Genomic DNA, 14,982 nt, shown 5'->3' on the forward strand with positions numbered 1-14,982 from the left:
AAAATGAGTCTAGCCAGCAAAGGAAGCAATATGAATAATCACAATACATTAACAAGTGGCTTGTATCAACTTTCACTACATGATAAATGCCATTTGCTGAAGTGAGAAAACCCCTTTAAGGCCCCTTTACACGTACGGCTGCTCGTTCACAAAAACTGGCCAGAGCAAACGTGCTGCCATTCACCCGACAAATGAACAAACTAAAAAGTCCTGGTTTGTCAGCAGACAATTGCTCTGTCAGGGCGTGTAGAAGGGCCTTATGTGTCCACAACTCAAGTGTGCAAGAAAATGCAATATATCCTTAGTCCAAGCACGCCAAGACAACTCATCTGTTAAAATTAAACTTTAAAGGGAACCTGTCACCAGGATTTTGTGTATAGAGCCGAGCACATGGATTGCTAGATGGCCGCTAGCACATCCGCAATATCCAGTCCCCATAGCTCTGTGTGCTTTTATTGTGTAAAAAAACCCGATGTGATACATATGCAAATTAACCTGAGATGAGTCCTGTACGTGAGATGAGTCAGGGACAGGACTCATCTCAGGGTAATTTGCATATGTATCACATCGGGTTTTTTACACAATAAAAGCACACAGAGCTATGGGGACTGGATATTGCGGATGTGCTAGCGGCCATCTAGCAATCCATGTGCTCGGCTCTATACACAAAATCCCGGTGACAGGTTCCCTTTAATTTATACAATCCTGCTGTGTTTTTTTTTCATATTAGTGAATAGCATTATAATTCCCTAATATACTTTAGCAACATCGACACACAAAAATTTGGAGAAGGGATTCAAGCATCGTGTGGTTACCACTTACCACCATAAGCATCTCACTCTGTCCCTGCCGCTTGTCTCACTTTCCATTCTCTGAAAACTTTACCTACTGGAAGAATTCACAAGTGTAGTGATCTTGTGCATCTTCCCACCAGAATTCACAACCACGACGATCGCACAGCCAAAGTTTGTGTGACCACATTATTAACCTATTAATTCTTCAGGTGAACACTTTGGTAGTCGCCAGTTGTCAGCACTTCAGGGCCTCAAACCTCCAAGTGATCTGACGTCAGTAATATCTAGTGAATAACCACTAATTCAATGTGCAGTTATTTGCAGCAGAATCTTATTTACTATTAGCAGCGGACCTCTACTGGTTAGGAAAAAAAAAAAAAAAAAAAAGGATTCTTCCAGACATGCCCTATCCAATGCAAGATCAATAGCTCGCTGCGCTAAAGCATAGGTGGAGGGTGGAAATCTGTGGGGTTCTTTCGAAAACTCTTGTGGCGAGTGAATAGGAAGGGTGCACACAGAGCTGCAAGAAGACAGTCTTTAATGGTATGAAAGGGTCACTGTGCTCCACAGTCTGCCATTTCATAGTAAAAGGTAGAGATGGAAAAGCCTAACTGGCCCACTCTCAAACTCACATGAACCATGTAGTACAGGGATGTCAAACTCGTGGCCCTCCAGCTGTTGCAAAACTACAACTCCCATCATGCCTGGGCATACTACAGCTATCAGGGAATGATGGGAGTTGTAGTTTTGCAACATCTGGAGGGCCATGAGTTTGACATCCATGATGTAGTAGGTCATAGAGCTTGCACATGCAATTCCCTGCAAAAACTCAGAACAAAATATTAATTTCTCTTTATATGGTCACTAAGAGGGTCAATTACTAATCTGAAATACCCCTACATTAGCCGTATTTAAAGGCGCAGATGTCTAACTGTTGCGCCACTATCTGCGACTTGTCCCTGCTCACGCCAGTTCTAAAATTGTGGAGGTGGCGTGGGCAGCCCATCTCATTTACCATTTTCTACACCTGTTTTACACGGTAACAACTTTGGAATCTTATCCAAGCCATTCTGAGATTAACATTGTACTCTACGATAGTGGTCATTTTTTACCTTTATTTAAAAAAAATCCAAACTTTACTGAAAATCTTTGAAAAATTAGCAGTTTTCTAAATTTGAATTTCTTAGCTTTTAAAGGTGCCATTTTTCAAATTTTCCCGAAAATTTCCAAAACTGACTTTAAGGACCAGTTCAGTTCTGAAGTGACTTTGAGGGGTTTACATAATAGTAACCACCCATAAATGACCCCATTTTAGAGACTACACCACTCAAACTATTCAAAACTGATTTTAGAAAACCTTGTTAATTCTTGGGTGTTCCACAGGAATTAAAGGGATTGTCTGTCCGCTTTATTCATATTGGTGATCTATCCTCGTAGGTCATAAATAGCAGATTGGCACCCCTGCCGATCAGCTGTTTGAAGAGAAGGCCACACTCCTGCCAGCTCTGCATTTACTTTATTCTTTACATGCTCGCCATCGCAACCGCATCGGGGAGCAGGTGTAACTACAAGAAGCCACCCCATTTGTTTCAATGGGGCGCGCATTCCTATTCAACTGTATAGGAATAGGCCGTCCCTTTGAAGTGAATGGGACGGCTTATGTATAATTACACTGCTCACCACTGTGGTTGCGTCGGCGAGCAGGTAAACAATGAAGAGAAGGCAGTGCTCGCAGGAGTGTGGCCTTCTCTTCAAAACAGCTGATCAATGGGGGTGCTGGGTGTCCTGAGGATAGGTCATCAATTTAAATAATGCGGACAGCCCCTTTAATACTAAATGAAGGTGAAATAGTAAAAACAACAAATTATTGTTTACTCTCATTCTGCAATTAACAGAAACATTCCATATGTGGTGGAGAACTGCTATATGGGCACACGGCAGGGTCCAGAAGTGAAGCAGCACCCACATGGTTTTTGGAGATCTTGCTGGAATGGTTTTTAAGTGCCTTGTCCCATTTGAAGAGAATCTGTGGAACCCTTACAGTAGAAACATCTCAAATGTGACCGTATTTTGAAAACTACACCCCACAAATAATTTTGAACTAACATAAGTTTTATAGAATTTAGAGAAACTTGTCTGTAAAAAGGAAAAATTACATTTTCTTCATTACAATATTGCTTTAGCCCCACATTTTTTGTTTGTTTTTACAAGGTACGAAACAGGAGAAAAAGCTCCCCACAATTTGTTATCCTGAATACGTGGTTGTAGGAAGGATTCAGAAGGGAAGGAGCATTCTTTGATTTTTGAAGGGCAGATTTTGCTGGGATGGGTCTCAGGTGCCATGTCACATTTGCAGAGTACTGTGTTAAACACCAAAAAGTTACCCCATTTTGGAAACTATGTACTTAAAGGCATGCACTTAAAGGTGCAGAGATTGGCTTTCCCCCACAGGTGTTTCACAAAATGTTTTAAGGAGAATGATGGGACGTGAAATAAAAAATTACATTGTATTTCAATTATATGTAGTTTAGTGCTAATAGGAGAAAAAGCAACCCAATGTTTCTCAAGAACGACAATACCTCCTATGTGGTAATAAACTGATGTTTGGGCACACTGCAGGGTTCAGAAGAGAAAGAGCACCATGTGGCACAATGTGATGATTTATGTAGCCTGTGCTGACAACTGTTGAGGCTCTCGGGTGAAACAATAAATGGAATCCGAGAAGTGACCCCATTTTGTAAACTCGGCTCCTAAATTTAAAGGGAACCTGTCATGTGGATATTTGATTATAATCTAACTAATTATATACAATCATTAACTACTAAAAAGTGCCTTAGATGTATTCACTTACTGGTGTGACAGATGGTTACCTCATAATATACACACAAAGATGCCGCATGCTAATGAGCTGATTCGAGTCCGGCGTGAGGTCGAGTCCAGCGTATATTTAATTCAGAGCTATAGCCACTCCCCGCCCACCTGCTGCTGATTCTTATGGAAACAAACTGTCACTCAGCAGCAGGTGGGCGGGGAGAGTCAGGAGCTCATGAATATTCATGACTCGTCATTATCAGCTGGAGCTTTTCAATACAAGATGTTGGCAGTTTGACTGGGTCAATTAAAGAAAGTGACCCAACATTTTGCTAAGCGAATCAGTCACTTATTTATGTTGCCCTTAGTTAGGACACCATAAAACTGGTGACAGGTTGCCTTTAAGTAATTTACAAAAACTAAAGTGCAGTGGAACGTGCAAAATGAAAATTGAGTTTTTCCACAGATCGCATTTCAGTGCCCAATATGGTGTGCCCAGTCAGGTCGTTACGGATGCAGTGATGTCACGGACGTACCGACACATACCCGCAACAGGTGGCAGGAGATCTGTGAGACTGGCAACGCGTGGTTTAATCAGAAATATTTTCCTTTTGGATAAAATGATGTCTGTGTTGTTTCTGGTGCTTGCCACACCTTCTTTCCCCAGGTGTGGCTATTGTGGTAATTTTACCTTCTCTATTTATTGCTGTTTCTCCCAAAGCCTTATTGAATATATATATATTATAATATGTGTGTGGCCTTTCCCTGTCGTTTGTCATTAGGCCTGAGGGAGACTCCTGTTCGTCCTTCCCTTTGGAGGCACAGGTAGACTCAGTCCTGACATTAGTTCCAGGGTCCTATAGGGTGAGAGAGGATTCTAGGTATCCCATGTATGAACTTGCCTACCTTTGGGGCCTGTTCATACTGGTAGTTTGTCAGGACTGGAGTTCGGGTTTCCTCTAGGAGGTGTCCATCTTCCCACCCGAGTTTCCAGGCCTTATTCCGGTATCCCCTTTCCCTCCTATGCTCGCTGTGGTGTTTTCCTCCCACACACATGAGCGTGACAAGTGATTCCTAATAAGTCTGTTTTCTTTTTTGGTTTTACACAATATAATCATTATTATTATTTTTTTCTGGTGATGGTCTTGTATAAGAGCTCCCTTTTTTGCAGGATGAGGTGACGTTTTATATTGGTACCATTGTAGAGTACATGCAACTTAGTTGATTGCTTGATATTTTTGGGAGGCAAGGTGACAAAAAAATGGCTGTTCAAATACTTCGACTTTAATGCCGTTTCCGTACTGCATTAAAATGCATTGGCTCAGTTACGCCCGAAGTCACGAGAGACTTCAGGTTGAGAAGAACTTTGGCTCCGCGGAGCCAATATTCTAAATGCTGTATGGAAACAGCATTAAAATGGAAGTATTTGAACGAATCAACTTCGAATCTATGATCTGAAGGTCGATTCTCTCAAGTCTAATTCAGAGGATAGGTCATAAGTATGCCGACAGTTTACATCAATGCCAGTGGTTACCACAGGGGCAAACACAGCTCCTGCGCTCACCCGATTAGCGTGCTGTACATGTACAGTGCAGTTCCGGAACTCCCTGCCGGCTACCCAGGACACCTGCAGAGCAAGATGGAATAGATATGCGACTGTGCTGCTCATAGAGCGGCTATGCTGTGTTTGCGCAGACCTTCTGCACATTCCTGAGAAGTGTGCTGGGGGCTATGTAACAGCACATAAGGAATCTCATTACATTGCCTATAGGGAAAAACTGTGATAAAAATATGACTTCACACGCCTAATCATATTAGACAAACTTGCTTCATAGCACAGTTGGGTGTGGGATAGCAGACTTAAAGCTATCGCTATACATAGGTTCCCCAGTCCTTTACCCAGCAATCAACAGCTTCCACATCGCATACTGTGCAAAATCACAATGTTGCATTGCAGAACTGAGAATGTATGTAGGGTGGATTCTAATACATAAATTTCATACTTATACAGCAATTAATGGTCAATTTCTGAAAATCTTTATTAAAAAACTGCTTAAAATACAAGTAAATTAAGATAAATCTAGTTTAATGAACTCTCAGGGGGACAAAAAAAACTTCACCTTATCAGGAGTACAAATAAAACATCTGCCGACATGGAATTCATATCCATCAGTTCCCAGGCTCCTCTTCTGCCATCCTTTTTTTTTTACTTTTAATTTAGTAACCATTTCTTCCCTTAGGGACTTGAACCTGGGATCTTTTAATCCCTTGTCCTATTTCCCCCTAATTGAGCTCTATCAGGGTGAATAGGACGTTACACTCTCCCTGCTGCCCTGTGCATAGTACACACAGCAGCAGGGAGCTTACCATGGAAGGCTTCAGCAGCGTCCTGGCTGCCATGGTAACCGATCGGAGCTCCGCGACTTCACTGCTGGGGCTCCGATCGGAAGCTGCCACTGCCACCAATGAGGAGGGGAGGGGACCAGAGGTCGCACTACATTTTTTCCAGAAGAGTAAAAATACTCATCCTATTTTTAGCTGCGGAGGAGTATGAACTTTGCGGTAATTCATATATATAATGCATAGGACACAATGTTTTGAGGCTGATATTTCTGCAGGGAAACCATTGCTAGTCTCCCATGCAGAAATAAATGCAGACAATTTTACATTTATCCAACATCATCCACTAAACATAAGACCACTGCTGCCATACACGGCGCCCACCTACTGTATACATATTACATACACAGCTCTACCGCTTGCCCATTACACAGATAGTTTACTATATACACATTGCACACACAGCTCTGCAACATGTCCATTACACAGATAGAACTACTGTGTGCACAGTACACACACAAAACTGTACAATAGACTGGTTACACCTCCATAGCCCTGCTTTAAACACACCTTCCATACATAAAGTACCTCTGCATTCTCCACCAGCACAGTCCTACATGGAGCCTGTGTTCCCCTAACTCCTCCCACATACATGACTGATCACTCTTTGACAGGGAGCTGCGATTAGCGGCAGTTAAGCCCTCAGGTGCGGCACCTGAGGGGTTAACTGCCGCTGATCGCAGCGCCTTGTCATAGAGGTAGGGTGGCGGCTATGCGATTCTGCTGACGGCACCAGCCTCTTACTTATCTTCATTGGTGGCGCAGTGGCCACAGCTCCTCCCCTCCCCCGCCCCTCTCTCTCCTAATTGGTGGCAGCAGCAGCACAGGGGGGAGGGAGAGACTGCCTCCTTCTTCCCTGTGCTGCTGTGAGAACAAGGCGCGCGCTGAGAATCGATACCAGTACAAAAGTATCATTTAGGTATCGATAATTCGATACCCGGTGCAACGCTAATCAGGATAGGTCATTAGTATTAAAATCTCGGAAAACCCCTTTAAACTGCTGGCATCAGAGTTTACACCAATGCTGGTGGTTACCACAGGGGCAAGCACAGCTCCTGTGCCCACTCAATTAGTGCACTGTACATGTACAGAGCAGTTCCGGAACTCCCTGCCGGCTACGCAGTACATGTACTCTGCAGGTATGGAAGGGGTTAAGCTGTTCTTTAATCAAAAACAGCTGTCAGAGAAGACAGGAGAGCGCTGCAGCCTTTTCTCTGCTTTTACTAGGCTGAGGATAGTTCATCAGTATAAAAATCCTGTAAAACCCCTAAAGGGTAACTCATGTTTTCATCAAAAACATCAATTTTAGCATATGTTACTGCTGCAACAGCATTATGCATAAAGCAATCTTTAGTTTCTTCACATACCGCTGTTTTCCTTAAGTTTTTCCCTTAGTTACAGCTGTTTAAACATTTACAATATGAGGACCTTCTCAAGACGGCTCCTCTGCCAGTTCTGAGGCCAAAACTGCTTTCCCTCACTTTCCATATACACTTGCTGTAGCCAGCAGCTCCCTGCCAGCCAAACAGATTGGATTACTGAGAGACACGCCTCCTCACTCTGAAGCCTAATGCAGGCATGCAGTGTGAAGGACCGCCCCTCTGTCTTCTTAGCAGAGACAGAAAAGCCCTAGCAACTGTCTTAAGGGAGTAGTGGAAAGGGACAGGGGACATTAATGAAAGCTGTTATTATAAGGTAGCTACAGATCTTTTGACAATCATTGACAGACTAACTCAGGTATACATGCCTAGCTCTAATAAACTAGTAATAAAATAAATATGACAACAGTTACCCTTTAAACCGAGGGGAGAAGGAAGGGGAAGAAAGAAAAAGAGCCTGCTCTACAGGGAACACCCACTAAGCTCTAAAAATTGTGGTATCCCAACCAATGCAGAGACACTCCTACAATGTATAGCGCTCCATGAGCTACAAGAATCAAATTTAGTATGTAGCATTACACAGCGACTTAGGTAGCCTTAATTTCTCACTTGCTGTCACGGATAGTAAAAACTAAATACTTACGCTCTTCAGGGTCTTCACTTGGAGGTGCATTACTAGGCAGAGCTTGCACAACTGCTCGTGACTCAGCAGTAGAGTCAATTGGGCCAATTCTGGCATCCCTTTCTTCTTCCCAGTCAGCATCGAACCCTCCATTATCTGGCGAAGCAGCGTTCACACCTGACTCTACTGGCACTTTGAGAGATACATGGATAAAAAAAAAAATATGAAACTACCATAAACAGAGCCTACAAAACATAGTCAAATACAGAAACTGAGACATATAAAATGTACAACTAAAGTGTAGGCCTCTATCCATGGAATCTGGCCTTCTGCCTCCTTAACATGAATGCTGTAGTGCGAGCATGTTTGTGTGTGTATACAGTTGTCATTTTAGGTCTTTCATATATGTGGGATTATGCTGAGAAAGCGGCAAAGCATTGATTTAGTTAAATCCTAGTTCATGTCGGGTTTTAGCTATTTAGATGGTCCATGTCAACCCCATATCCTTTGCCCCATCGTGAGAACACAAGATTATACAATTACTAGTATAGATCAATAAAAGCAAAGATCGTTGCACTGCATTTACTATTGGACCGTAATGGATAACACACAGAATAGGTTAATGCTAATAAAAGATTATTATTATATACATTAATGTTTGGAGCTCTGGAAACCAATGTCCACATGGAAATAGTATTCATCTTTGCGAATATGTTCGGAAATCTTTAGACAATAATTCAGTACAGTAAGAAGTCACTGCATTTTTTTTATGACATGCTTTCAATAAATGATGTACACTCCAGAATGTGACCACGGGGCAATTCCTTTTAAAGGAGAGAACTAAAGTTCAATTGCAGGGGGGCGTGGCCAACTGCCGACATGGCCGGACGTGTCTGAGAGCGGCTCCGGCTCCATAACTTCATCCTGAGCAATCCTGAGCTGGTAATACAGCTATTTTCGATCTAACCTGAGCTGTGGAATCCCCGGAGGCAGCAGAACTTGGCCATGGGTCCCAGCAAGGCACAGCAAGCGGCGGATCGCTTGAAAGAATTTGCCCGCCAAGAGTCACAGCCTGGCGCCGCCGCCACCTCTTCTCCTCGTGCACCGCTCACCAGGGGGCAAGCTGGACAAGCCCCAGCGGCGGAGACGGAGGAGGAACCCGAAATTACCCTGCAATCCTCTCACAGTCAGCTGATGGCGGCTATCGTGGGTTGCCAGTCGTCACTTACGGGCAAGATAGAGGAGGTCAGAGTGGACCTAGGCCTCTTGCGCCATGACGTTCAGCAATTGAGAGAGCGGGTTCGTCTCACTGAGGAGAGGGTGTCTGAGCTGGAAGATACCACCAGACCCCTGGCGGCTAGGATGACTGCTGTGGAAGGAGCGGTTAAAATGTGGCGCCAGAAATGCGATGACCTGGAGAACCGCTCCAGAAGAAACAACATACGTATATTGGGAATGCCTGAGCGGTCTGAGGGATCCGATCCTGCCACGTTTATAGAAGGGTGGTTCAAATCGACGTTCCCGGACGCTTCATTTTCGAAGGCCTATGCGGTGGAGAGAGCCCACCGGGTCCCTGCTCGGATGCCTCCACCTGGAGCTTCCGCAAGACCGCTCCTTGCCCACATGCTCAACTGGCGGGATCGTGATCTTATACTCTCTAAAGCGAGAGTCAAACAAACCATCACTTTGGGATCTGCCAACATTTCCTTGTATCCGGATTTCTCAGCGGAGCTACAAAAGAAAAGGGCTACCTTTACATCGATCAAGAAGCGCTTGCGGGATCTGGATTTACAATACTCCATGGCCTATCCGGCCCGTTTGAGGGTCCTAGATGGCGGGAAATCGCATTTCTTCAACAACCCTAGGGAGGCCGAGGACTGGCTCCTAGTGAGGCCCCGGAATGCGCCCCAAAGATGAGGTGAAGTTGTACTGGGAGTGGTGGTGTTTGTTTTCTGATTCTGGCCAGGACTTGATCACCATCTGTTTTTCCCCATTTTGTGCGGCGGGGATTCCACTGGACTACCTCATGAGCATTATACAGGACGGCCGACGGGGGTGAGAGACTCGTGGGTCTGTCTAACATGTGCCTCAGGTTTAGTTTACACTGTGATAAATGTATGACCATGCTTGTAATTGATTATGGGAGCTTGCTGTTTTACCTGCACTTGTATATTTCATCACTACACTGTGCAGGTCCCCCACTACCATGGTCACAAATGTTCCATGCTTCAGATTTCTTTACTACCCGGTTCGCTGGGATTTAATGTTTGGTTCTTGGTTTGAATGTTTCTATGTCAATTGGTGCTCTATGTATTGCTATGATATACACTGCTGTGATAGGTTTAGTGCATATGTTCGTGGGATCCATGGTACATTCTATTCAATGATCTTTATACAGAACAAATGGCATCTGTGACGTGTATGTCCTGGAATGTGCGTGGTCTGGGAGGTCCTAGGAAGCGGATGGCGGTGTTTGCGCATATCCGTACATATTCTCCGCATATACTGTGCCTTCAGGAGACTCATGTTACAGCGGAAACTGAGGGCAGGCTGCGAAAACCGTGGGTGCAGTGGACTAGCAGTTCTTTTGGCACGTCATACTCTAGGGGTGTGTCCTTGCTGGTTCATCGGTTGGTCAGGTGGGAGGTGCACCGGGAAGTGATAGATCCTGAAGGCCAGTATGTGTTTGTGTATGCGCATTTGAATGGTATGCCTTATGTAGTGCTTGGTGTTTATATACCTCCTCCCGCTGGTCTTTCTGTTTTGCAAGCCGCGGCGGGTTTCGCAGCTCAATTCCCATTGGCCGGGGTACTGTGTATGGGGGATCTTAATTTGGTGGGTGATAAGTCATTAGATAGGTTCCGGGCCAGCCCCCATGCAGAAGGTGTACGTGCGGGCGATACGCGCCTTAAACGCTTTATTTCTGAACTGGGATGGTTGGATGTGTGGAGGGAGAGAAACCCGTCTGTCAGAGAGTTCTCCTGTTTCACGCCTTCCAGGGGGGCGCCATCTCGTATTGATTATATGCTATGCGATGTGCAAGTGTGTCACGCAATTTCAGATGTTAGATATGTGCCTCAGGGACCGTCTGATCATGCGCCCATGGTGGGGACATTGGTCTCTTCTGATGGGGGGGGCCCCGTAGCCACGGTATTCGCATACACCCATTTTGGCTGTCATTAATGGGCATGACTGACCGTATACCTGATCAGTTGAGGGTGTTCCTAGATCTTAATTCAGTGGGAGATAGCGATGCTCTTATACTGTGGGATACCCTGAAAGCCTTTCTGAGGGGATGTATCAAGTCATCCATATCATACATTAAGAAGACTGGGAGACTTGAGGAGGAAGAGCTGGGTGCGCTATGCAAGGCAGCTGAGAATGCATACGTTACTGATCCCTCTGAGGCGAATAGACTAGAATGGATGCAGAGAGGCAGGAAGTACATGATGTATTTGCAAGAGAAGAGCGATCGCAGGTTTTTCTTTATTAAGCAACAAGCTTTTGAGCAGGGTAGTAGGACAGGGAAGCTCCTAGCACAGGTGGTCAGGCGTAATACTATGGCTCCCCCGATCATTCGCATCCAGACTGAGGACGGAAATGTGGCAGAGGATCCAGGGGGAATATTGACCAGGTTTAAGGAATTTTATAGTGAGCTGTACTCATCAAGACACCAGTATGCCTTGTCGGATTTACGATCATACCTGGGGGAGATGGCTCATCCTCAATTATCCCCCTTGGATAGGGGGCTTCTTGACGAAGAGATAACATTAGAGGAAGTAATTGCTGCGATTAAAGGCTTGAACCTGGGAAAGTCCCCAGGCCCAGACGGCATTCCCCTGGAGGTATATGCTAAGTACGAGGACATCTTGGGGCCTCAATTGCGTAAGATGTATGTCGCCTCTCTGGAAAGGGGTCAATTACCAGATACGCTATATGACGCTTCTATTGTGGTCCTCCTAAAACCAGATAAAAACCCCTTGGAGTGTGGGTCTTATCGCCCGATATCATTGTTGAATCTAGATTATAAAATCTTAACTAAGATTTTTGCAAATAGATTGAACAAGGTGATTGGCTCAATTGTTCATGTGGATCAATCTGGATTTATACCGGGCCGCTCCACATCAAGCAATATTAGACGTGCTCAGGTGATAGCGCAGGTGGGATGCTTAGACGGCAGACAGTGGGCCTTGGCTTCTCTTGACACGGCCAAGGCATTCGATTCAATTGAGTGGGAGTTTTTATTGAATGTCCTGGAATGTTTTGGCTTTGGTCCTACCTTTGTCAGATGGCTAAAGGTGCTTTATCACCGACCTACTGCTAATATCATGGTCAGTGGCTCCCTGTCCTCTACTTTTCCCTTGCACAGGGGTACTCGGCAGGGATGCCCCCTATCCCCGCTGCTCTTTGCAGTAGCTATTGAACATTTGGCCATTAGAATACGTCAGGATGACATCTATAAAGGGGTGTCGATGGGAGGCAGAGAGGATAGACTGGGGCTGTATGCGGACGATCTTATTCTGTTTATGGACTCGGTAGATTTGTCCTTGCCACGGGCGATTGACCTGATTAATAGGTTTGGAGACTTTTCTGGTTTGCGTATTAATTGGGCCAAATCTCGGCCGATTCCTCTATGGTCTCCGGGGTGGCCCCCTGTATATCACAATCTTAAGGTGGTGGAGCATTTCAAGTACCTAGGAGTTATTATTACCAGGGACACTGCACTGTCACACCAACTTAACATTGTTCCCATCGAGTCTTATGCTGCAGATAAATTCAGGTCCTGGACTTTGCTGCCTTTATCTATAATGGGCAGGGTGAACCTTGTCAAGATGATTCTCTTACCCAAAGCATTATATTTACTAGGACATGCATGCACTCCAGTTCCGAAGAGCTTTTTTGTGAGGCTACACTCTGCCATAGCGAGGTTTGTGTGGGGGAAGGAGAGAAGGAAGCTAGCCCTTGACACCCTGCAGAGGAGTTGGCAACAGGGAGGTGCGGCTCTGCCGGATTTCTCTCTCTATTTTTTGGCAGGACAGCTCAGATTCTTGACCACCTGGGTTTCACGGTCCCTTTTGCCAAACTCTGAATATTACTTGAAGTGTCATTTGGGCCTGTCAACCTTGTGGCCGGTTCTAGAAAACACACATGTAATAGAGGGTCGACTACTGCCCATACATAGGTTAGCTCATCAGGTTTGGGGAGCTGCGAAGCTCCAGCAATACCAAGACCTTCCTGAGGAGATAGAGTTATGGAATAACCCCATGTTCCCGCACCTACAGCATTGTGAAGGGAGGACTATCTGGAGGGACTATGGAGTACTCACACTGAGGGATTTGTATGAGAAGGGCGTTCTATATTCTTTTTCTCAGTTACAAGAGAAGTTTGGAGTTTTGCGGCTTCACTTCTATAGATTCTTGCAGTTACGACATGCAGTCCAATCCCAGTTTCGAGGGAGTACAAAAGGTATTTCCAAATACCCATTAATAGGCATTTTTAAGACACAAGGCCCTGGAGGGATGGTCTCAAACCTCTACACACATCTTCTTGACCTCAAAGTAAGATCCAAACCCTTGCTGGTGGAGGCTAGGTGGAAGGAAAGGGTGACGCAGATTACTGATGTGGAGTGGGCTGAAGCCATGAGTGCGCCATCTACTGTGTCGCCTGCTCTCAACAACAGGCTTATTCAATTGTTCATTCTTCACAGAAGTTACTTGACACCTACCAGGCTACATAAGATGGGTAGACTAGACCACACGAGATGCCACAGATGCGCTCAGATTAACGCGGATTTTTGGCATCTTATTTGGGACTGTCGATACATACAACCATTCTGGAAAAAGGTGGTGGATACTTTATCTACCCTAGTTGCAGAGGTAATTCAGTGCTGTCCCAAGCTTTGCCTTTTGGGAGTAGTGGATTGTGATTCCCACCCCTTATATGTCTGCATCTTTTTAAGGGAGTCTCTGTTCCTAGCCAGGAAGGCCATAGCACTGCGATGGATGGCGGACAGACCGTCAACTGTAGGCCAATGGAAAGCTCTGGTAAGCCAGATATTGCCGTTTGAGAAAATAATGTATGGTAATAGAAAGTGTCCCCAGAAATTTGATAAGGTTTGGGGCTCTTGGTGTTCTTCGTCAGCTACTGCATTACCATCTCATATGCTGTCGGCGTGAATTCCACGGTTCTATGTACCTTGAGTTTTCATCATGTATGTAGGGGAGTGGGAGAGGGGAAGTATTGTAATTCATTTCTGGACGTGGGCTATTGTGATCCTTCTTATAACTGTGCCGCTTTCATAATGTGTACCTGGAGTTTTGTGACCCATTCCATATGTATCGGACGATTTCACTGAAGAATATATGTATACATGTATATGCATTGTGCTATTGTCGAGTATGTACTGTACCAATTTTCATTTGTTATTCTCAATAAAACGAGTTAAAAAAAAAAAAGTTCAATTGCAATAATTCTTAGAATGTCCCATCATCAAGGAGTGTATCTGACAGGTATGTAACAGAAGAAACTGCTTTATTTTTTTGTATTTTGGTCTCTATTTGCACCAGAAGAGTCTACCACAATGTGGACATTGTTGTGTTCAACTGAACTTATGTATACAAAGCAGAGAAGTCCTTGTCATCGTCGTGCAGAGACAACACATACTGTATACTATAAATCCTATCACAAGCATGAAGACTACATTACCTTGTGAGTTGTATGATTGCTTATTTGACCCACTGTGTGTAAATCCAGGATCTCCATCTGCCATCTTCACTAGCCAGATCATTGTAGCTGAAGACAACATAAAAAGCAAAAGATATATTACCGGTAGGTTAGTTTTTTTTTCTGATTTGTTTAAGCAGATCAACATTAATGTATACCCAAGCTGATAAAATAAAAAAAACAGCCTACTGATTCAACTTAACTCACAGTAAAATACATTAAAAAAATAAAATAAAAACGAGATTTTTGTATA

The 14,982-nt window shown here is 44.5% G+C and overlaps 1 protein-coding gene across 2 annotated transcripts in view; it reads right to left on the reverse strand.

The window, feature by feature from the left end:
* PSEN1 (presenilin 1) overlaps positions 1 to 14,982 on the reverse strand; it is a 75,521-nt gene that overhangs the window by 3,800 nt on the left and 56,739 nt on the right. For both annotated transcript variants that reach the window (XM_044271621.1, XM_044271622.1), the window contains 2 exons: positions 14,712 to 14,798; positions 8,028 to 8,198 (listed from right to left, as the gene is read on the reverse strand). In XM_044271621.1, coding sequence (XP_044127556.1) covers positions 8,028 to 8,198; positions 14,712 to 14,798 — 258 coding nt within the window. The remainder of the gene's footprint in view (positions 1 to 8,027; positions 8,199 to 14,711; positions 14,799 to 14,982) is intronic.

Source organism: Bufo gargarizans, chromosome 11 (assembly GCF_014858855.1).
Source record: "Bufo gargarizans isolate SCDJY-AF-19 chromosome 11, ASM1485885v1, whole genome shotgun sequence".
NCBI classification, from domain to species: Eukaryota; Metazoa; Chordata; class Amphibia; order Anura; family Bufonidae; genus Bufo; species Bufo gargarizans.